Source organism: Notamacropus eugenii, chromosome 4 (assembly GCF_028372415.1).
Source record: "Notamacropus eugenii isolate mMacEug1 chromosome 4, mMacEug1.pri_v2, whole genome shotgun sequence".
Classification (NCBI taxonomy): Eukaryota; Metazoa; Chordata; class Mammalia; order Diprotodontia; family Macropodidae; genus Notamacropus; species Notamacropus eugenii.
Window position 1 is genome coordinate 154,310,957 of NC_092875.1, and position 22,450 is coordinate 154,333,406.

General features: G+C 39.6%; 1 protein-coding gene across 3 annotated transcripts in view; it reads right to left on the reverse strand.

Moving 5' to 3' along the window:
• MATN2 (matrilin 2) overlaps window positions 1-22,450 on the reverse strand; it is a 203,856-nt gene that overhangs the window by 105,921 nt on the left and 75,485 nt on the right. For all 3 annotated transcript variants that reach the window (XM_072603435.1, XM_072603436.1, XM_072603434.1), the window contains exon 4: window positions 4,842-4,964. In XM_072603435.1, coding sequence (XP_072459536.1) covers window positions 4,842-4,964 — 123 coding nt within the window. The remainder of the gene's footprint in view (window positions 1-4,841; window positions 4,965-22,450) is intronic.

Consider the following 22,450-nt stretch of genomic DNA (forward strand, 5'->3'; position numbering starts at 1 on the left):
CCTTCTCATCCTGATGACTCCTGTTCACGTCTCCTTAAAATCCTCTACAAGCTTTCCACCCAATGTGCTGTGGCCCTTCGTCTAGGTCTCGTGACACTGACTGGGTACCAATAAAGCATAAAAGCTGTCCATTGGTCACCCCTCACTCTTGCTTCATGACTGGCCTGCCTCCTTTGATGATACCTTTTATATGGCTTCTTGTGCAAAAATCTTCACTGTTGTATGTTGCAGCCTACTCACATCTACTATGTGTCTTTTTATTGCCCTGTGGCTAAACTATAACTATGAACTGATCTATTAAGGTTCAGACCTAGGGCAAATGAAGACTGGGGTGAGGATCATCTGGGATGAAACCATGAGGCTGGGAGGAGGCAAGCCTGGGATTCCTTGAAGCTTTTACAATGCTGTAGTACTGGCTACTGATAAGGCAAGGCCTGGTAGAATGGTCACCTGGAAGAGAAAGGAATAAGGCAATTGCCCCCATTATGGAATGGGCAGGGGAAGAGCTCAAATGGATGATGAAACCTCAGAACAATATTATTTAATCCCTCTAACTTTATTTTTCCATAAAAAAGCATTTGTGTTCTCTCTCCCTCTCTCTCTTCTACCTTCCCCTCCACAACCCCCACAAAACTAGGAGAAAATAAGAAAAAAAACTCCTTCAATTAATGTCCATACTCAAGCAAAACACTATTCACACATTGGCCATGTCCAAAAATACATATCTTACTGTGCATGGATAGTCCATCACCTATCACAAATTATTATTGGTTGTAAACCCATATCTTTTGCCTTTTGAAATAACATATTCCATGTTTTATAGACCTTTATGTGATAGCCTTTAAATCTTGTGAGATATCAACTAATTCCTTGACACTTAAATTCTTCCTTTCCAGCTGCTGGTAGTGTACGAATACTATACATATATTATATCTATAATATACATATATAGAATATGTAATTATATTACATAATATATTACATAATTATATTATATATATATATAATACATATATAGAAATGCTATCTATTTCTATTACCTTGAAGCTCTGAGTCTTGGTTATGAAAATCCCAGTAATTTTCATTTTGATTTCTTTCAGCAAGTGACAAGTTTCTTTCTTTCTTTTTTTCACTTTGTCCCCTGGTTCTGAGAGATACAAGTAGTTTTCTCTCATGATTTCTTGAGGCTGTACTTTTTTTTGGCATGGCTTTTAGGTAGTTCAATGATACTAACATGATCTTCTTTTGATCTTCTTTCTAAGTTGATTTTGATAAGAGATATCTTAATTTTTTTCTATTTTAAAAATCTTTTGACTTTGTTGTCATATTTCATGCAGTCTCATTGAGTCATTAATTACTCTTTAGTTCATTCTAATTTTCAGGTAATCTGCTGCACCTCTTATGTCAAGCTGTAATTCTCCTTTCAAGTCTCTCCTCCATAGCTCTCATTTCCTTTCTAATTCTTTCCTCTATCACTCTCATTTCATTTGGAATACCACTTTAACTAATTTTAAAAATCTTGTGTCATTTCTTCAAAGAATTCCAACTAATCAAACGGCTAAGATGTGGGGGTTTTTTTGAGGCTTTGCTTGTAGGTGTTTTAGAGCTATTTTTCCCTTCTGGGTCTACATATTCGGCATCCCTGGTTGCATAATAGCTCTTTATCTATTTTTGTTCTTCTAGTGATTTGCTCTGGGCAATCAGGTGTTGATGGCCTAGTGGGAATCCTGGGGACTGAATCTGCAATCAAGGGTCCCTTGCATCGCTGCTATCCTGTGTAGGGTCCATGATCTGGGTCCATGATCTGTTCTAGACAACCCTGGGCTAGGGGCTCTGGTTGTGGATCCATTCTTCACATCCTGAGTTTCTGGTCAAGGGTAAGGCAAACAGTGTTGTTTGACTACCTGAAAGCTCTGGGTGCTGAATCCAGACTCCTGGCCCCTCTAGGAGACCTCTCAAGTTTGGCTTGGGACTATGACTGAGTCCATGATCAGTTCTGCATATCTCAAGCAATTCTGAACTCAGCAAGTCTGAGTCTGTGCTCTTACCCTGGGCCAGGGTATCTTTGATCTGTCCTGGGCTGGCCTAACTCAGAGCTCTGGGAACCTGTTTTGGGGGCTCTTTCCTGTTGGTATGGGTCTAGGGTTCAGTCTGTGATCAGCTCTGGGCTTCTCTGTGCTTCTGGCCTAGCTTGGAGAGCTGAGTGCTTAGTCTGAGGCCCCAGCCTACCATTGTTTCACAGTTCCTGCCCTGGTTACTTGTCTGTGGTTTGAATTTGTGGCCTTGGGCTGGGAAAATGACACACTGTAGTTTCTCCTTCAATTTCCTATCATTCTTGGTCCATCGTCCTTAAATCATTGTTGGAGTCCTATGGGTGGAAGCTGGGTGGTACTGCTTCTTCCTAGTCTGCATCCTCAAGTCTTCCAAATGTCTCAGTATCAAGCAATTTGAGGCAGAAATTTTGCCCTAGACTGAGGCTACAGGTGGTGGGCACAAGAAGGACTCGGGGGTGGGATGAGGTAGCCCATCTTTGAACAGTGCTAAAAGTACCCTTGGGGGGGCAACTAGGTAGTACTGTAGATAGAGCATTGAGCCTGGAATCAGGAAGACCTGAGTTCAAATCTGGTCTCAGATACTTACTAGCTGTATGACCATGGGGAAATCATGCAACCCTGTTTGCCTCAGTTCTCTCAACTGTAAAATGAGTTGGAGAAGGAAATGGCCAACTACTCCAGTATCTTTACCAAGAAAACCCCAAATAGGAGAAAAAGAGTTGGACACAACTGAAATGATTCAAAACATAAGCACCCTTAAACATTTTCTACTCTAGGAGAAAGGCCTCAATGGTCCTACCTTAGTTATAGCTTTGAAAATAAAAATGATGATCAAATGCTACATGATATGTGGAAAAATATGGACATTGGCATTGATTACAGATATCAGAAAACTAACAAAATAAGAATATGAAAACTAAAAATTTGGCTGACTGTTTAAAAGTCACTTTTATAGAGTCACTTAAGGGTTACATACATACCATATCTAATTTATGCCCAATTATGTACATTTAGTACATCACACAATAACAACTATACATATGATTAAATATGTATCAGGGTTTTATTCAATTAGAACAGTGAACTTGATGCAACTTGTACAAGCATGTATATGCTCAGTTTTCATTTTGTTGCTATTACAGTTTTACTACCTGTTCATTTTAAAAAATGAGAGGAAGTATGGCTAATACACAAGAGCACCACTGCCTTCTCAAAGGCAGGTGACCTCATGCTGGCTCAGATATCAGCCTATTTGTCTAGTCTTTGGTGTTTGACCTGAAAAGATCACAAGGGCCCTATTAATATTTTATTTGTATTAATATTATTTTATTATATATAATATAAATACTTGTATTAATATTTTATATTTATTTGATTTTTTATTTTATGGACCTCGAAGTCTTTTTCACCAAAACAACCTGATCCCTGCACACTTCTAAAATAGTAAGTGCAGCTGAAGTTAATAGTTGTGCTTCAGGTTTACTTCTCATCAAAAGTGAGAAGAGAATAAACAATGATATAACCCTTCAGAGAATAATTAATGAGAGAATAAGTTAGAATGACCTTCAACAAACCATTAAGCAAAAGAGTAAGACTTGTACAATGGAAATACCCATAGATAGCCAGGTAGTGCCATGGATAAAACACTGAGCCTCAGGTCAGGAAGATCTGAGTTCAAATCCAGTCTCAGACATGTACTAGCTGTATGACCCTGGACCAATCTCTTAAACTCTCTTAGTCTCAGTTTGCTCACTTGTAAAATGGGAAAAATAATGGGAACTACCTTTTAAGGTTGTTGTGAGGATAAAATGGGATGATTAAGCACTTTGCAAAGCTTAAAGCACCACATAAATGCTAGTAGTAGTAGTAGTAGTAGTAGTAGTAGTAGTAGTAGTAGTAGTAGTAGTGGTAGTAGAAGTAGTAGTAGTAGTAGCAGTAGTAGTGGTAATAGAAGCAGTAGTAGTGGTAGCAGTGGTGGTGGCATAAGCTCTTTGAGAACAGGGATTGTTTTTTGCCTCTTTTTGGATTCCCAGCATTTAGCATACTGTCTGACACATAATAAGTGATAATCAATTTTTACTGAATTTAACAGTAGTAGTTGTTATCATGACCATCAGGGAACACAGAGTCTGAAAAGGAACTTTGAAGGCATTTCATTCAAAATCATATTTTATAAAGGTGGAAAAGTGAAGCCCAATGAAGTTAAACAGTCTGCCCAAAGATACATACATGGTAAGTTTAACTTAAAAGAAATCACCTGAAGAAAACATATATTAAGCACTTACTGTTTGCCTAGGCTTTTACTAGGTGTCATGGGCATTGCTGCCATTCAGTCATTTCAGTCATGTCCAACTCTTCAAGACCCCACTGGGATTTTTTTTTGGTAAAGATACTAGAGTGTTTTGCCATTTCCTCCAGCTCATTTTACAGATCAGGAAACTGAGACCAACAAGGTTAAATGACTTGCCCAGGGTCACATAGCTAATTAGTGTCAAAGTTTGGATTTAAACTTCGGAAGATGAGTCTTCCTGACTCTGCGTTCAGAGGTCTATGCACTGTACCACCTAGCTGTTCCATCATGGGAAAGAGAGCTCTTTTTGAAAGGTAGAAATTAAATCTTAGAGAAAATTCAAATAATGTAGACCTATTTCGAGAAAGGGAAAAAGAGGGAAAGGGAAAGAAAGAAAAGAAAAACAAGGAGGTAGAGGACAAGAGAAAGAAGAGGAGCAGAAAGATATGGGTAGAAAGAAAAAGTATAAGCAAATTAGAGGGAGAAAGATGTCTTACTTCTGCAGGTTTTCTGATCCGTGTTCAGAATATAGCCTTGTTTGCATCTGCAAAGGTATGAGCCAGGTGTGTTGACACAGAAGTGGGCACAGTTATGCTCCATAATATTGCACATATGGGCCACTGAAAGAGAAAAGACAAAAGACATTGGGAAAATGGATACTTTAATCAATTCAATTAATTTCAACTAAACAAATTGCTCCCCTCCTCAATTCACCTTTACAGCAGAAAAATAATTTTCCAAATGTGCAGGTCTGACCCTGTGATTCCCTTCCTCAAACTCTTTCAGTGGTTCCCTATTGTCTTAAGATAAAACACAATGGAACCAGCTGGGGATAAGCACCTTATTGTATCACAGCTCCACAGTAAGGTAGGTACTGAAGCTATTACTATCCTCATTTTACAGATGAGGAAACTTGGACATAGAAAAGTTAAGTCATTTGCCCAGGGTTTGAAAGGTTAAGCAAGTTACTGATGGTTGAGTAGATTGTCAATCAAGTCAATGAGCATTTATTAAGCACTTAATATTTACTAGGCACTGTGCTGAAGTCATGTCATCATCTTCCTGATGTCAAGATACTCCTTGAGAACAAAGGGCAAACCACAACGTGGGAGTAGTCTGAGCTGCCTGAATGGCTACCCAGCTGCTCAGTTCTAGTTGGACAACTCAGTTCCTCCTCTCCTCCCCTTTCCTCTCCTTTCTCCCTCTTTTCTGCCTCCTTTATCTGAAGGTGTTTTGCCCAAAGGAGTGAGTGAAATAGGTTTAGTGAAGACTTCTCGATTGTAATTCTTCTCCCAGGGGTGAGATAAGACCGAGAGGCTCAAGGTTACAATATTTTTAGAGTGGAATAGTTCCATATAAGGATATAAAACTGTGTAGTACATTAGGGTCTCAATGATTGGATAAAACTTACATAATTCTTCAATGTCTTCATTTCAAAAGGGATTGGTTAGATTTCGCGTCTAGAATGTAGGATCATATTCTTAGCTAATGAGAATAATGGTCAGTGGAGGGGGGAGGGACTTGTGTTAGGGTCTACAGAAATCACTGCCTTTTCTTTGTCTTTGGCTTTTTCCTGCTCCAGGTGAACTGGTACAGGAATTGCCCGATTCTCAAGAATCTAGTAAATAAATCTTTCTGTCATCACTTTGAGAAGCCTTTGAGTAATTAATTTAAGTAGGGATCCGAGCCATCCCACACAGGAGGGTAAATTTTGATGGCTGAAAGCTACCTAGTTAACTTAGGGTTTGTTGGCTAGGTTTCTTTTTCAAAGACCAAGCCTTAAACCTAATTCACTCTGGATCTCATGAATTGGACAACAATAGGTCCATGCCCAAGCACCACTTAATGGTTATTTTGGGGGCTCTCCTGGCTCAGAGTGAATGTAAATAATAGCTGTTTCTCTTTTGAGAACTCTCAGCAACCCTGAGTGTCTTCTCCTCCCAGTTTGATTTTTTAAAAATTATTATTAAAGGAACCATCCCTTGACTCACTTCTTAAAGAGGCCAAGGGCGTTGCCTTACTCAAAGTGAGAAACCTGGAAAGACATTAGCTTAAAAGGGCCAAGGTCGCCCACTGCACCCTGGCCCATCTGTAGTCATGCTGTTCTATATCTGACCACTAGACCCAGATGACTGTGGGGGAGAAAATGAAGCTGGTGACTGTGCAGCCCTCCCTCACCTCAAATCAAAGTCAATTGCAAGTCATGTCATTATCTCCCTGATGTCATGGTCCTCTTCCAGAACAAAGAACAAACCACACAACAAAGAAAGGCAAAAACATTCTCTGCCTTCAAGGAGATTATTTTCTAATGGGGGAGACAACACATAAATAATTAGATACATACAAGGTATATACAGAAGGTAATCTCAGAGGAGAAGGCACTATCCTTTGGGGAAACTGGAAAAACCTTCCTTCAAAGGGTAGGATTTGAACTCAATATGGAAGGAAGCCAAGGAAAGTCCTCATTCTCCTCCTCTTCTTCCTCCTCCTCTTTCTTCTCTAAGAAACAGCGAGAAAAGAGTCAACTGCTCTTCTTACTATACTACAAAATTGCCTTTCAGGCATTAAGTGCTTTATATGCCATGGCTACAACCTCCCTTTGCTGCCCTATCTCACAATACTCCCCTTCATTCATTGTATGTTTTAGCCAGACTAGATGATCGGCTGTTCTTCAGGCTTGATCGGCAATGCATTCTTCCTTTCATATCTTCTTGTCAAAATCCTTTTCTGCCCTCCAGGCTCAGCTCAGACATCGCCTCCTCCAGGAGGTCTTCTGTAATTCCCCTACCTAAAAGCATTCTTTCTCTCCTCCAGTGTTTCTAGAAAACTTTGTCTAGATTGCCCCTTCGCTGCTACCACACTCTACCTTGTGTCAGTCTTATTTACATGATTGCCTGTTCTGTGTCTTCCTCCCTTCCCCTCTTCCCTCCACCAAGATAATAAACTCCTTTTGAGACAAGAGACTATCTCATTTCATCATCATCTATGTATCACTTCATAAGCAGCTACTTAATGAATGCTTTTATGGTATATCTTGGGATACATAGCATTAAGGTTACTAGGCGGTACAATGGCTAGAGTTCTGGACACTCGTTGTGCAACGCTGGGCAAGTCATTTGTGCCTCTACCTGCCTCATCCGTAAAATGGGGCTAACAACAGCACCTCACTCCCAGGGTTGTTGTGAGGATCAAATGAGATGTTTTTAAAGAGCTTTGCCAGCCATAAGGCATTATGTAAATAAATGCTAGTTTATTATTGTTGTTGTTGCTATCTGAGGGTGAAATGTGCAACAGGGTGTGAACTGTAAAATTTTTTAAAACAAAAAACAAATCTGTTGTGTATTCCCAGCTGATCATCATCATTCTTCATGATGAACAAAGCAGAATCAATGATCCTATACCCACCCTTTCCATTTTTGAGCGCAGAGCCAAACTCTTGGCCCATCCTGCTTACTTTCCATCTCCTGACCTCCTATTTCTGGTCCCAGTGGATCCAGCCTGTTAATCATGTGGTCCATCTATCATCTCTTCTCCTTACTCTGTGATCCACCTACTCTCTTTTCTGATTATAGACTGCTTCCGATATAGCCATTCCCCCGGACCTTCTATGGCATTTCTCACTTGTCATGCAGCCTGGCATATCATTCTGTGTCGGATAACATGAGCTAAGAACTAATTTACTGATAATTATGATTATATAGTGATGATCACTATCCCAGTGAGCAAACGTTGATTTCAGATTGATGATTAGAATGATAATTAAAAGAACCAGAAAAAAGTCTGAGTCCATTGTATGGCAGAGTATGCAAATGTAGCTGATGATTTTGGGTATGCATCTATGAAAATTACAGAGTTTATTAAAGAAAACTTACAAGGACTAAGGACTGACCTAGGGACAGCTGGATGGTGCAGTGGAATCAGGAAAACTCATTGTCTTAAAAACTCATCATCAAATCTGGCTTCAAACACTAGCTGTGTGACCCTGGACACGTCACTTAACCCTGTTTGTCTCAGTTTCCTCATCTGTAAAAATGAACTGGAGAAAGGAATGGCAAACCCTTCCAGTATCTTTGCCAAGAAAACTCCAAATGGGGTCACAAAGAGTTGAACATGACTGAACAACCTCAACAACCACAATGGTAGAATCATCTGCTTTTCATAGACAAGGGAACTGAGGCACAGAAAAGATAAGTCACTTGCTTCTGGTCATATAAATTCATGGTCACATAATTAAGAAGTGTCAGAGGCAGGATCTGAACCCTGTTCTTTTCTGACTATAAATCCTGTATCCTCGGACTGTGTCTTCTGTTATTCATCCTAATCTGCCCATCCTTTTGTCTTCTATCCTAATAGCCCTGCTACAGTGTCAGGGAGAGTCTGACAGCTCTTTTCATTGTTGTTTAAATTATGTTGGAAACCAGTATTCCAAAGCATAAAATCAGCATTTCTACCCTGCTCCTTTTGCTCATTTCCTCATTGTTAACACTATACAGATGTGGTGGAATCTAATCCAGGCTACTCTGTGTCTTGGGATCATCCTTGAGAGCTGGAAAGGTTCTCAGAGGCATTCTAGTCCAACTTCCTCAATTTACAGATAGTGAAAGAGGCCCATGGACATAAGGTGGCCTGTCTGAGGTCACATTGAGAATAAGTAAGCATTATCTTGCTCTGCACTCTGTAGGTGCTTAATAACTGCTTATTGAGTTGAGTCACTGGAGTGGGTGACTGAAGTACATGTCTTCCCTCTCCCACCTCTCTAAGTCCCATCAGTATAAGGAAGGGAATTCCCTCTACCAATACAGATCAGCAACTTAAAACCTTCAAGTCATATGGGGACCCTAAGACATTAAGTGAATTGCCCAGGGTCACTATCCTCTACTATATACTGGCTTGATGCATGAAATGTCCCGAGTATATCATGAAGATAATTTACTGTTTTAATGAAGAAAAACAACAGAAAACATGTTGTGCTTGAATGCTTTCAAATCTGTGATATGTCTCCATTATTAAAAAAAATTCTGGATTAAAGTATATAAGCATTCAGGCACATTAATTCTTACATTAAATATGCCTGGATCTCATAAAAAAATCTCATTTTTCCTGGTATTTAATTTACAACTTCCTTGCTAACACAATGAAACTTGAACACACTTAAAATTTAACAACCCTTGATATAAACAGAATCAGAGTTATGGAAGTGTTCTCATAAACAAAGAAGATGAGCCCCTGCAGTGAGATTTCTGTGATATTAAAACAAAATAGATGCTTCCAATGTCTGGGTGCAGTCCAATTAATCCTGAGTTTAAGACATGCTTTAGTTCTAAAGAAATGGATTTTACTTGAGTATACTCAAGGATGGATGCAGCCAGTGACTCTGTGGATAGAGTATTGGACCTCGTGTCAGGAAGATCTGAGTTCAAATCCAGCCTCAGACACTTCCTAGCTGTATGACCCTAGGCAAGTCACTTAACCCTAATTGCCTTGGTTTCCTCATCTGCAAAATAAGTTGGAGAAGGAAATGGCAAACCACTCCAGTATCTTTGCCAAGAAAGCCCCTCAATGACAATCATGAAGGGTCAGTAATGACTGAAATGACTGAATAACAACAATGTACTCCAGTCTAGTGACCCTTGTCTAATGACCCTTGTCTAAATAGAGAAGATGAAAGAGCTGAATGAGTTGAATGGTTATCTCTACATAACAGCAAAAGGAAATCTATCAAAGCACGTTCCATGTGTGACTGATTACCAAAGATGCACTGTGGGAAAGTGGACAGAGGAATGACCTTGAGTCAGAAAGACCTGTTTAAGACCTGCATCTCACACATACTGGCTGTGTAACCTCAGCATCCCGGCAAATCTCTAAGACTCTAAGTTTCAGATGCATCAGTAGAGATAATTTCCACACTGGAAGTTCTCTGATGAGGTAACACATCTAGACTCATTCTGTTTAAGGTTGGCTTATTTAGGTCACCAAAGGGAGACAATCAATGTGCTTCAATATTCCATTCACTTTAATGGGCACTAATCAAAGCCTACTGTGTGGAGAGCACAGGAGGAGAGGTCAAGTGTTGATAAGAGCATAGGAGCATAGGAGGAAGAGGCCTGGGATAGCAATAATACACAGTAACACCTGATCTGGACTTTAGAAGAATAAAAAACAAAAAAGGTTGGAAGAGGGAAGGAGCGAACTGGCCTAGTCTGCTTTCATCTGAGTCTGGACAAATATGAACTAGGTCCATTGTTATATAGGTATAATTTCAGCTTTTCATGACCTAGTAAGATTTTTATTTTGTTTTCTGTTTTAATGATTTCTCTCAAGGAAATTATTAATGACATTTGGCACTCCTAAAAGAATCAGGCCTTTCTGGAAACTGAGTTAATTCTTTCAAGTCATCAGGGTCAGAGAGGAGATGTTGAAAGCTTAATTTCTGAAACAGCAGGTTGGTATTAATAACACTTGTTAGCATTTATACAGCTCCTTAAGGTTTCTGAAGCACTTTACAAATATCATCTCATTTGATCTTCACAACAACCGTGGGAGGTAGGTGTATTATTATCTCCATTTTACAGAAGAGGAAAGTGAATTTGTGAGAGGTTAAGTGACTTGTCTAGTCATACAGTTAGCAAACTGTCTCAGACAGGATTTGAACTCATTTCCAGCATTCTATCCATGGAGCCCCCAGCTGCCATTTCTCATTCACAAGGCTATATCAGGGTTTCCCATGAGGTCTCTCTGAGTGGCCTGGGGCCAACTCTTGTGGCATTAATGACTTACGTTTTTCTTTCTGGTCAAAAAAATTATTCATTGCTAATAAACTAGCACCAGTGGTCACAGAATCACTGAATTTCCCAGTTAGAAAAGACCTCAACAGCTAACAAGTATGACCCATACCTGAACAGGATCCCCACTACAATATATCCTCTACGTGGATGCCAAGGCTTTGCTTGAAGGCCTACAGTGAAGAGAAGCCACTACCTTCCCAGGCAGCCCATTCTACAGCTCTACCTGTTACAGAGTTTTCCCTGGCATCAAGCCTCCCAAATTTGGCGATTTACAACTTTAATCCATTATTTAACCTTCTAACCTCTGGGATCAAAGAGAATGTCTGCCCTCTTCCAAATGATCCTCTCTGTGGACTGTGCCTGTGAACTGGACTGTGAATTAGAAAAGTTTGAGGTTTACCACCTGGTAGAGTTTAACATCATTCCCTCTAGCAACAAGGGAATATGTGCTGGGACACTCTAGTCCAGTGAGAGAAGATAATTCCTCTTCCAGGAAAGAGGGGATAATTGCATGACCTGAGCACAATGACGACATATACATAATAAATCAGTGTGGCAAAGAGCTTTATACAGCTTAATTATCATCACCACCTTGTAATGTATTAGGTCTATTGGGACATTAAAGAGAAATTACCAGATGGAGAGAAGAAAAGAAGGGAAAGTGTGTGGTTTAAGTGACTGACTAGGGCTTTGCGGAATAAGAGTCTACAGAATATTGTCTTTCAACAGGCTCAGTAATAAGGTTAGTTGGACAGAGTATTGGAAGTAAAGTTAGGAAGGCCTGAGGTCAAATTGAGCTTCAGACACCTCCCAGCTGGGTGACCCTGAGCAAGTCATTTAACTTGTGTGGGCTTAAGTTTTCTCATCTGTAAAGCGGGGTTGATAATCGTACCTACTTCCCAGGGTGTTGTGAGGATAAAATGAGATGATGTCTGTAGAGACTTTGCAAACCTTAAAGCTCTATAAAAATGCTAGCTATTAAATAAAATCAAACAGGAATGTTACTTTGACATCTATTCCAAAGGTGGCACCGAGTCTCTAGTAAGACCAAGGATAGAAACATGTCTTGCCTACCCAAGTCCAGCGTGGAAGCCTTTTAATTGGTCTACCTGCCCTTAGTGTCTCATTTCTCTCTATTCCATTGTTGTCCAATTGATATTTCTAATGCCTGGGTCTGATCACATCACTCTCTCTGCTGACAGTTTCGTTGGTTTTCTATGCGGCCTCAAGGATAAATAAATCTAAATAAAATAAAACGAGTTTTTGAGATTTAAAGCCCTTCATCGATTGGTTTTAGCCTACCTTTCCAGACATTTCATTTCACTCTTTCACATACAGACAGTTCTGCTAGAATACCTGTTTCAAAAACATGAATTTTTTCCAATGTGATTGATGTTAGGAAGCACTTTGCAAATTTCCGGTTTCCTTCTATGCAGTATCTTCCATGAGCAACAGGGAGAGTGGAGAATATTGGGCTACTTCACAATAACTCATGAGTGGCAGCGCTTCTGAGGCAGGTCTTTTATAAGATCAAGTGCTGTGTTTGCTGTCTGTCTGCTGGTGCAGTAGAAGCTGGTCTGCCCTACCCCTCCTCCTCCTCCCGCCCCACCTCGCCTCTCCCTCTGTCCCCTTTGGCTTTGGCTTCTGACCTGAGGCCTGGAGTTCTGGCCTGCCAAGCTTGCTTATGCAGCCCAGGGACGAAGCCATCAGGGGCCACTATTTGTTGTAGTATTTATGTATTTCTTAACCATTTAACATGTATACAGCTGTGCTACATACAATTTCTATTAGGTTCCTATCAATTTCAAATGTGTCACCAATGAGGGTTTTAGGTATCTGGCCTGCAACCCCACTGCCCCCACAAACTCTATGATTTTTACTGCTGAATTGTGCATATTAAGGTGTTTTTAGGGGCAACGCATATATTGGTTAAGGGACAGCTAAGTGGCAGAGAGCACAGGGCTTGGAATCAGGAAAGCTCATCTTTGTAAGTTCCCATTTGGCCTCAGACGCTTAGTAGCTGCGTGACCCTGGGCAAATCACATAATTCACTTTCTTCATCTGTAAAATGAGCTGGAGAAGAAAGTGACCTATCACTCCAGTATCTTTGTCAAGAAAATCCAAAATGGGGTCATGAAGAATCAGATATGACTAAAACTACTGAACAACAACAATAAAATGTTGGTTAGAGCAGAACTGACGCAACTCGATGTTCATGTCAAACTGGTCTACCTGTTGTGTGCAATACCATCTCCATGCCTTTGCACAGAATGTCCTTCATGTTCTCCCTTCTCATTCCCCTTCTCTTGAGATGTCTACTTCCATTAAAGGCTTAGCTCAGGTGTTACCTTCTACATAAAGCCTTTCCTGATTCCCCTTCTACCCTAATATTTTAATACCTACTTTGCCTATGTTTTATATTGTTTCATAGTTACTGTTTTCATCTCTGGCTTTGTATGTGCTTGGCCTAGAGCAGCAACTGGCATATAGCTAGTATTTCATAAATGCCTATTGATTTGAATTGAATTCTGCTCCACCAGACTGTGTCTATTAAAATACAGAAATGGGACATAACTAGCAGAACCAGGATAAGTGCCACCAAACACCCTCTGGGGGAGGGAAAGAGGCTAATTCATAGAAATTCCTGCCAGGAAGACTGGATGAGTTAGAGCTCATCTGGGACTTAGCTTCAGGAGTAAATTGTGGTAGGGAGTTAGGAAACAGCTCCATTTAGAAGCTGCCTGTTTTAAATAATTTTCTTACTCTGGCCTCCCTGCCCTGGTTACAGCTCTATGGCACAGTCCAAAATTTGTGAAAGATTAAAGTCAAGTTTGCTGCTGAGTAGACTTCAAAGGATCTTGGATAGAACCCATACTCTTCTAGAATGTGACTCACCAAGAAGACCAGACTGACTGACATGCAGCGGGTCAAACGAGTGCACCACTAAGTTGGGATGTTTGGGGTTTTTTCCCACCTAACCAACTACTACTTGGTAGAACTGGCTGGTGGTTCCACAGTCTTGTAGACAGAGCCTTAATTTACAAAACATGTGACCTCCAAGTTTCTCTTGAAGGCACAGAAGTAGCCTGAGAACATGACCTTAGAAATTTTTCTTCTACTGTCATCTTGAGGGCCACATCCTTTCTTTGAAGGGCATCCCCCATGCTAGAGGTCATAACAATAGCTAGCATTTATACAGAGTAGTAAGGTCTGCAAAGCACTTTCTGAATATTACCTCATTTGATCTTCCCTAGGAGGGAGGTGCTGTTATTATTTCTACTTTACAGAAGGGGAAGTGAGGCAGACAGAGGTTAAGTGACTTGCCCAGAGCCACATAGCTAGGAAGCGTCCAAGGCCAAATCAGTCCAGGTCTTCCTTACTCCAGGTCCAGTGCTCTAACTATTGCATGACCTTGATGCCTAATTTTGAAGAAGTTGAGAGCGGGAGAAATAAAGCAGCTCACCAGTGGTCACATAGGCAATAAGCAGCAGAGCAGGGATGTAAGACCAGGTGTTGATCCTATAGACAGGACTTTTTTTTTCATTTATAGGGATGATATAGGGATTTCATTTATAGGGATGATACGGTACCAGAGGCCCAAATCTTCTACTTTCATTACTCTGATTCTTTCCTCCAAAGGCAGGTTAGATGGGTAATGAATCTCTGAACAAAGGCTCTCTAGCCAATCACCCCCAGCAGGACAAGCTATTGGCCAAGAACTCAGCAATGGTGCACACAATAGTGCCCTCCCTTCCAAATTACCTAATATTGAATGACTTTGTGTATATTTGCATTCATTCACTTTATATTTATTCTGCACACATATATTTTATATGCACTTTTTTTTTTCCATTAGAATGTAAACCCACTGCAGGTAGGGATTGTTTCACTTTTTGTACCTGTAATCCCAGTATCTAGCACAGGCCTGGCAATGTGCTTAATAAATACTTGTTCATTGATCGATCGACTGTTGCTCCTTCTGATTCCTCCTTTGGTCATGGAGAAATCAGTGTGTGAGATAAGGGAGGTGAGGAAAAGTCCTTTTGTTGGAGCTATTAATCCCCTTCTCTTCTGTTCCAGTCATCACTCTCTTTGTCAACCTCTACCATTGACCTTTTCCTCCTTCTCCTATTTCCTCCCAATTCCTCTTGAAAATTCATAGAGAGATTCATTACAATTCTTCTGTGCAACATGACTAATGTGAAAATGTGTTTAATAGGAGTGTATGTATGGAGCCCACATAAGATTGCATGCCATCTTGGGGACTGAGGTGGGAGGGAGGGGGAAAGAATTTAAAACTTATGGAAGTGAATGTTGAAAACTAAAAATAAGTAAATAAATAAACGAATGAATGAACAAGAAAATAAAAGAAAATTCATAGGGAAGAGGGACAGTCATAGCACCCCACTGCCATGTTCAAATCTTCTTTTTGCCATCACTGCTCAGCGCCAGCTTCTCTTCCTTTAAAGTTGAACCTGTCCTGTCCAGATTTTTACTGATCTCATATGAGGACCTCAGGGTCACTATCCCTCATCTCCAATGAGTTTAATAGACAGCTCCCAAACCATCTCAGTTTCTCATCCCTTTCAAACATCCTGGCCTCCCAGGTCTTTAATCTTTTTTAACTCCCATGATTTCTGTCTTGGGCTCTCTCAACCATATATATGTGATCATACCTTAGGCACTTTGCTCTCTCAACACCTTCTACTTAATTGAATTTACCCCAGATGCCAGACTGCCTGGTTTACAGCTCTTCCACTATCTTCCCACACTGATAAAATTACAGACCATCACATATCACACCATCAGTCAAAAGGTTTTGTTCTTCTTGATTATATGATGTGTTTTCCCATACTTCCTCCCTCCCTTCCTTATTTCCTTTTTTTCTCCCTCCCTTTCTTCCCTCACTTTTTCCTTTCTCCCTTCCCTCCTATTTTCCTTATTCCCTCCCTTCTTCCTCTTTTTCTTCCCTCCTTTTCACCTTTATCTCTTCCTTTCTTGACTCTCATCTTTTCTTTCACTCTCCCTTTTTTCCTTCCTTCCCTCCTTTTCTTCCCTCCATCTTTTCTTCCTTCCTTCTACCTTTCCTTCCTTTTTTCCTCCCTCCTCTTCCTTCCTTCCTTCCTTCTTCCCTCCCCCTCCCCCAGAGGGTGAGGGGAAGTCAAAAGGGAAAAAAAAATACTTGATGAATGAAAACATTTTATTTAAAGAAGAAAAACAAGTTCTCCATTAAAAAACTGGTTTTTGGAGAAAGCAAAGGCAAATTAAATACAGTTTTTGCCCACTGGCTAAGTGTGTGACTTTGGGCAAGTTACTTAAAACATCTTTGCTTGAGTTTTCTAATATGTTAACAACGTCCCCTCTCCTCCCCCCACCTCAAAAAGATGGAGCAGTAGTCTTTGAGTATGTGACAATTTAGGAAATTTAGACTTTGTTTCGCTTAATCTTAGAGCAGGGTCCTTAACTCAGGGCCTCTGAACTTTTTTTTTCCTAATATTTTGATAATTATTTCCTTTGTCATCCCTTATTTTACGGGTTTAAAAATATTACTCCAAAAAAGGATCCATAGGCTTCCCTTGACTTCTAAAGGGATCCATGACACCAGAAAGGGTCTCTTTCTAGGGGACAGAGGCAAGAACAATGTGTGGAAATCACAGAAAAGCAGATTTTAGCTTCCTGCAGGGAGTTTTTTTTAGCTTTGACAGCTGTTGGTCCAAAAAATGACTGGACTTCTTCAGGAAGTAGTGGGTTCTCCCTCACTACAAATCTTCAAGCAAAGTCTGGATGACCACTTATTTGTGGTGCTAGAGTAGAGAAGATTCTTATTTAGGTTGACTCTTGAGCCAATAGATGACTTCTGAGGCCCCTTCTGACTCTGAGGTGCCATAATTCTGTGTAATGAAATAATCTTAAATACTCAGTCTTGCCCATCCTCTTTCCATGTCCTTCCAAAAGTTCACCAAAAGTAGTATTCCCAGTGTTCCAAGGTCTTTCTTCATTTTCTCTCAAGATTGTGAAACTGCCAACGAAGCCGAGGGACTGACCATCAGCCATGCCTCACAGCCCCCATGCCCTGCCCATCTTTTTTGTTCTCGTGTTTATCTGATGTCTCCTTTGTAACTTTTTGTTCACTGTGTTTGGCAGTTTACACCCACCCATCATGTTCCTCTCCATTGTTTTCTGGGTGATGCTCATTTTTCAGACTTGCAAAGGATGTAGTGTTTTACGACTTGTAGCCCAACAGCGCCAGCAGCAGAACATTGCTTTTAAAAAGACAAGCCTAAATTTCAAGAAGTCAAGGGTCATTAAAAGAATTTTGCAATTTTCCAAAGGAAAACTAGCTTGCTATCCTCTTCTTGTTAAAGAATTCATTGTCCATTTATGGAATCTGCCCATATATGTATATGTATGTATCTATATATAATATATACATTTACTTAAATCTGTGTGTGTGTGTATATATATATATATATATATATATATATATACACACACACATATACATACATATTATATGTTGTGGTTGTTCAATTGTTTAGTTGTGTCTGTGACCCCATGAACTTGTCTATGGGTTTTTCTTGGTAAAGATACTGGAGTGATTTGCCATTTCCCTCTCCAATATGTCCCCATTTTACAGATGAGGAACTGAGGCAAATAGGGGTTAAATAATTTGCCCAGGATGACACAGGTAGTAAATGTCGAGGTCACATTTGAATTCAGATCTTCCTGACTCTAGGATTGGTACTCTATCAAGTGCACCACTTAGCTGCTCCATTTATACGTTTACACATATGTATATGTCTATAAATATATATGTGTAGGTACATATATGTATATGTATAAATGCACATATAAATATGTGTGTGTATATATATATACCCACATATACATATCCACATGCATACTTAGATATATACAAATATATATGTATATGTAAATATACTAATGGATGAGTTAAATTAGTTTTCCCTCTAATTGCATATTATAATGAATCAGGGCAGTCTTGACCCACACTTTTTCCGGATGGATAGTTAGGCCATATGCTTCTGAATGTCATTAAGGAGGTTCTGCAGTGTTCTAGGGGTTAATGTAATCAGCACAGTGAAGAGAGGGCTGGACTTGGAATCAGGACTACTTGGGTTCAAATTTTGCCTCAGAAATATACTAGATCTGTCACCCCAACAAGTCATTCAACTGCCTCAGTTTACTTATCTGTAAAGTTAAACTTGATTACTTCTAAGGTCCCTACAATCCTGTGATGTGCAACAGAAGCACTATCTTCATGGAATGTTTCTCATAGTCAACACTGTATTTCCTCCATGGCAAAGGTGAACACCTTCAGCATGCATGTATCTCTGTGTTTTATGCCTAAGAGTCATCCAACAAGTTTCTCTCTGTTATTGCATTTTTCAAGGAATCTTGGATAATTTAGACACATGCAAGGGGAATACCTAGCAAAAGGAGATCTTTTAAGGTAGCCTCTGACTGTACCAAATCAAATGCTTTATTTGTATTCAGCAAATACAAATAAATGTGGTAGAAGCCTGTACTCAGTACATTTTCCCATATTATTTATGCATGACAGCTTGTTCCTTTCTAATGTTTTCATTGAGGATGCCTTAAATCTATGTGTAGATTATTTTCATAAAAATGTCATATAGATGGGGGAAAGGCATATATAGGCTGACAGTTGTTGATGTTCTCTTGGTCTCCTCTTTTGGGTAATAATAAAAAGGTCCAAGGTTTTTTCTCTGTATCTTTGGTATCTTCCCCTCCTTCAGGTTCCTTGAGTATTGATCCCTTAATACTCTTAAAATTGTATCATCGTTTTCCTCCCACCCACCCCCAGTCCAACATGAACACATCCTCTGTGCCTACTCAGGCTAGTCCAGCATTCTTCCTGTCTTTGTTCTCCTTAGGGCCATTTCTACCTCCTTTATAAGCAAATACAAGACTAGGATCTTAGCCACCAAATGTGGTAGCTCTTTTGTCTTTGATGGTGAAAATAATAATGAAGATGATGATAGCTAGCATGTATAAGGCACTTTTTACGTTTGCAAAGGGCTTTGTAGATGCTAATTCATCTGTTCATTGCAACAACCCTTTAACTAGTATTATTATCCTCATTTTAGAGATGAGGAACCAGGCTGAGAGAGGTTATGTGACTTGCCCCAATTAGTAAGTGTCTGAGGTAGGATCTGAACTCTTGACTCCAAGTCCAGAGTTCTGTACAAAGCTTTGTGGATCTTTTCCATCTTTTATCTGTGTTTTGCCCTCTCAGTTTTATCCACAAATGCTCTTGGTGTGACTTTGCTCAGTTGGATCTCTTGCCAGGTTTTTTGAAACTGGCTTTGCTCTCCACTGCTTCTGTCTGTTTTATTAGATGATATGCTTCATAATTTTCCATCATACTTCTTTATAGGATTTTGCAGACAAGTTTATGTCCTAAATCATCGTTGGCCTTGGCTGTAACTTCTTTCCTTTTGGCCAATAAGTCCAGTGTTTGCTGACTAACAGGGTTTTTAGACTGATTCTCTTTATTTTGGCAAATGATTTATGTTAGTTAAACTCAGAGTGGCATAGTAGATAGAGAAACATCTCCAGAATCAGTATGGCATGACCTTGTTATGACATTTACTTATTGTGTGACCCTGGGCAAGTCACTTAACTGTCACCAGGAAACTCTGTAAGACTATAAATAATTTAAAAGAAGCCAGTCTGTATTGTTAGAGGAAGTTTTTCATGGAGAGCCTTGTACACCAATGAAATCACAGGTCTGGTTAGAAACAAAACAAAACTTCAGCACTAAATTATTATAATTCGTGTCAACGTCCTTTCTTTCATCCATTTCCCCTTTTTTCACATCCATAACTTGTATAAAGAGGCCAAGTTGGAGCTGTTTGGATGATCCCCTGTATCTTTTTCTTATTCTTCTCTTCTAATGTTATTTTAATTTAGAATTTTACTTTACCAAATCAGTGGCTTGACTGTGTACAGATTTAGGAATTACTCCCACACTAGTGATGAGTCATTTTCCATCTCTTAAAATAAAATCAATTTCGATTTTCATAGCATTATTTGTTGCTTGTCATACCCAGTATTTTTTGATTCTTTTCCTGAAGAACACATTCATGATATCTAGGTTCATGATTTAGAGAAAGAAGGGAACTCAGAGGTCATAAAGTCTAACACTCTTACTTTACAGATAAGGAACTGAGGCTGAGAGGTTGAGTGACTTGTCTTGGCTGATGCAGCTAGTGATTAGCTGAGGAGGGATGTGAACACAGGTCTTCCTGACTCTAGCTCTAGGACTTCATCTACATGGAATAAGGCTTCTGGGCATTCTGCAAGTGTTTGGATTCTCTTATTTCTCGTTCCTGATTTATATACTCCAACATATTTTTCTGTGCCTCATCTTCTCTTGTTGTATATTAAAATATACTCAAATGGATCTCCAATTTCTTTTTAATTTAGGAATGCCCCACTATGATGTGGATCACAACCCATCCTGCCTGCCTATTCTGGGAAAATTCTTGTTTGTGTCCTGCTAATTTAATTTGGAAGTTAAAAAGATATATTGTATTGTGTTTTTATTTATTTTGTTAAACATTTTTCAAGGACATTTTAATTTGATTCTGACAGGTCAAACCTATTCCAGAACAAGAATTCCCACTCCCAACAACATCTCCTACCAAATGCTCTTTCAGCTTCTGCTTGAAGATCTAATTTGGAAGGTTTTAATGATTTTTTTTTCAGAATTTTTCCACCTTTTCCTCCTCTGTAACATGTCATGGTCAATAAGCTGCATTATTATCATGATGGTTGTTTCACAAACTCTTACTATAAGCACTGCAGTGTGAGATGAGCAAATGTCCCATGAAATGATGTTTCTTGTTGCCTTTGGATACATAATAAACCAAATCTGCCAACTCCTTGATTTACCTCTCCAAGGAAAACTGTGAGCTGTTCTTCCATTTCACTGCAAATTCTTTCTATCTTCTTTGTCATCTCTAGGAATCAATCAATCCCTCTAGAAGTATACCCAGTAGTTGTTGGTCACTGGACAAAGAGCCCACATTTAGAGTGCCGAAAGCAAAGTTAATGTTTATAGATGGTCTAAGAATGGTTCACTTTCTGCCGTTGCTATTGCTGTTATATCAAACAAGACAAAGGGCCACTTTGAATTTTTCTTTGCTCCATCGGCTGCTGTGTCCAAAGAATTCATCACCAAGTGGTCTGTCTATCGAAGATGAACCTCTCTTCACTTAGACAGTCTAGTCCTTGGGAAGTAGCCTCCATGAATTGTTCCTGCAGTCAAACACGAAGCCTTCTCAGCATGGGAGAACCTTGCAATCTCCTGATATAGCCTTTGAGAAACCAGGGTTACCTCCTCCATACTTTGGCAAAGTAGTGAAGGAGGACTTCGATAAATAATATACAACACTATCATTCAAATGAGAATGTGTGATAAGTGCAAAGAAATATGAGACTGATTGATCCCTGAATCAAAGCTATCCTAATTAATTAATAATTAACTTAATTAATGCTCTCATTACCTCATACCTAGCCTATTGATATAGCCTCCTAATAAGTCTCCCTCTAATATTCCGGCTCTAATTTACCTTTGTACTACTGTCAGTCATATGTATAGATATATATACATATATGTATATGTGTACATGCACACATGTGTACACACACACTTGATCACATCTTTCTCCCTTTTAAAAACTTAAATGCCTCCTGTCCACTGAATGTTGTACAAACACCTTAGCCTGGCATTCAAGGCCTTTTGCAAGGTGACCTGATCATAAGTGGATTTGCCACTTCCTACCTATTGATTTTGGGTATGTTACTTTTTCCTGCCCCTCAGTTTTCTTATCAGCAAAATGGCCTTCAAGCTTCCTTCTGGTCCTAAACCTATAACTCCGACTTTATGGTTTCCTTTCTTACTCCCACTTACTCTTCCTTTTCTTACTCACTTCCCTTTCACAAACTCTATATTCCACCCAAATTGGATCCCCTCATCATTCCTTAAATTCATCCATCTTATTCCTACTTCCATGCCTTTGTCCAAACTATTTTTTGTGCCCAAACCCATTACTTCTCAACCCTATTCCTACCTTTTGAAATTATTCTTCCCTTTCAGGACCTAGCCCAAGTGCCATCTCCCCATCTGCAAGCGATCTGAATGTCTCAGACCTTTTCTATGTATTAATCACATCCTAAGTCAGAGTTCTTAACTTTTTTATGCCACAGACTCCCTTTGGCAGTCTGGTGAAAACTACTACTCCTTTGAATAATGTTTTTAAATTCATGAA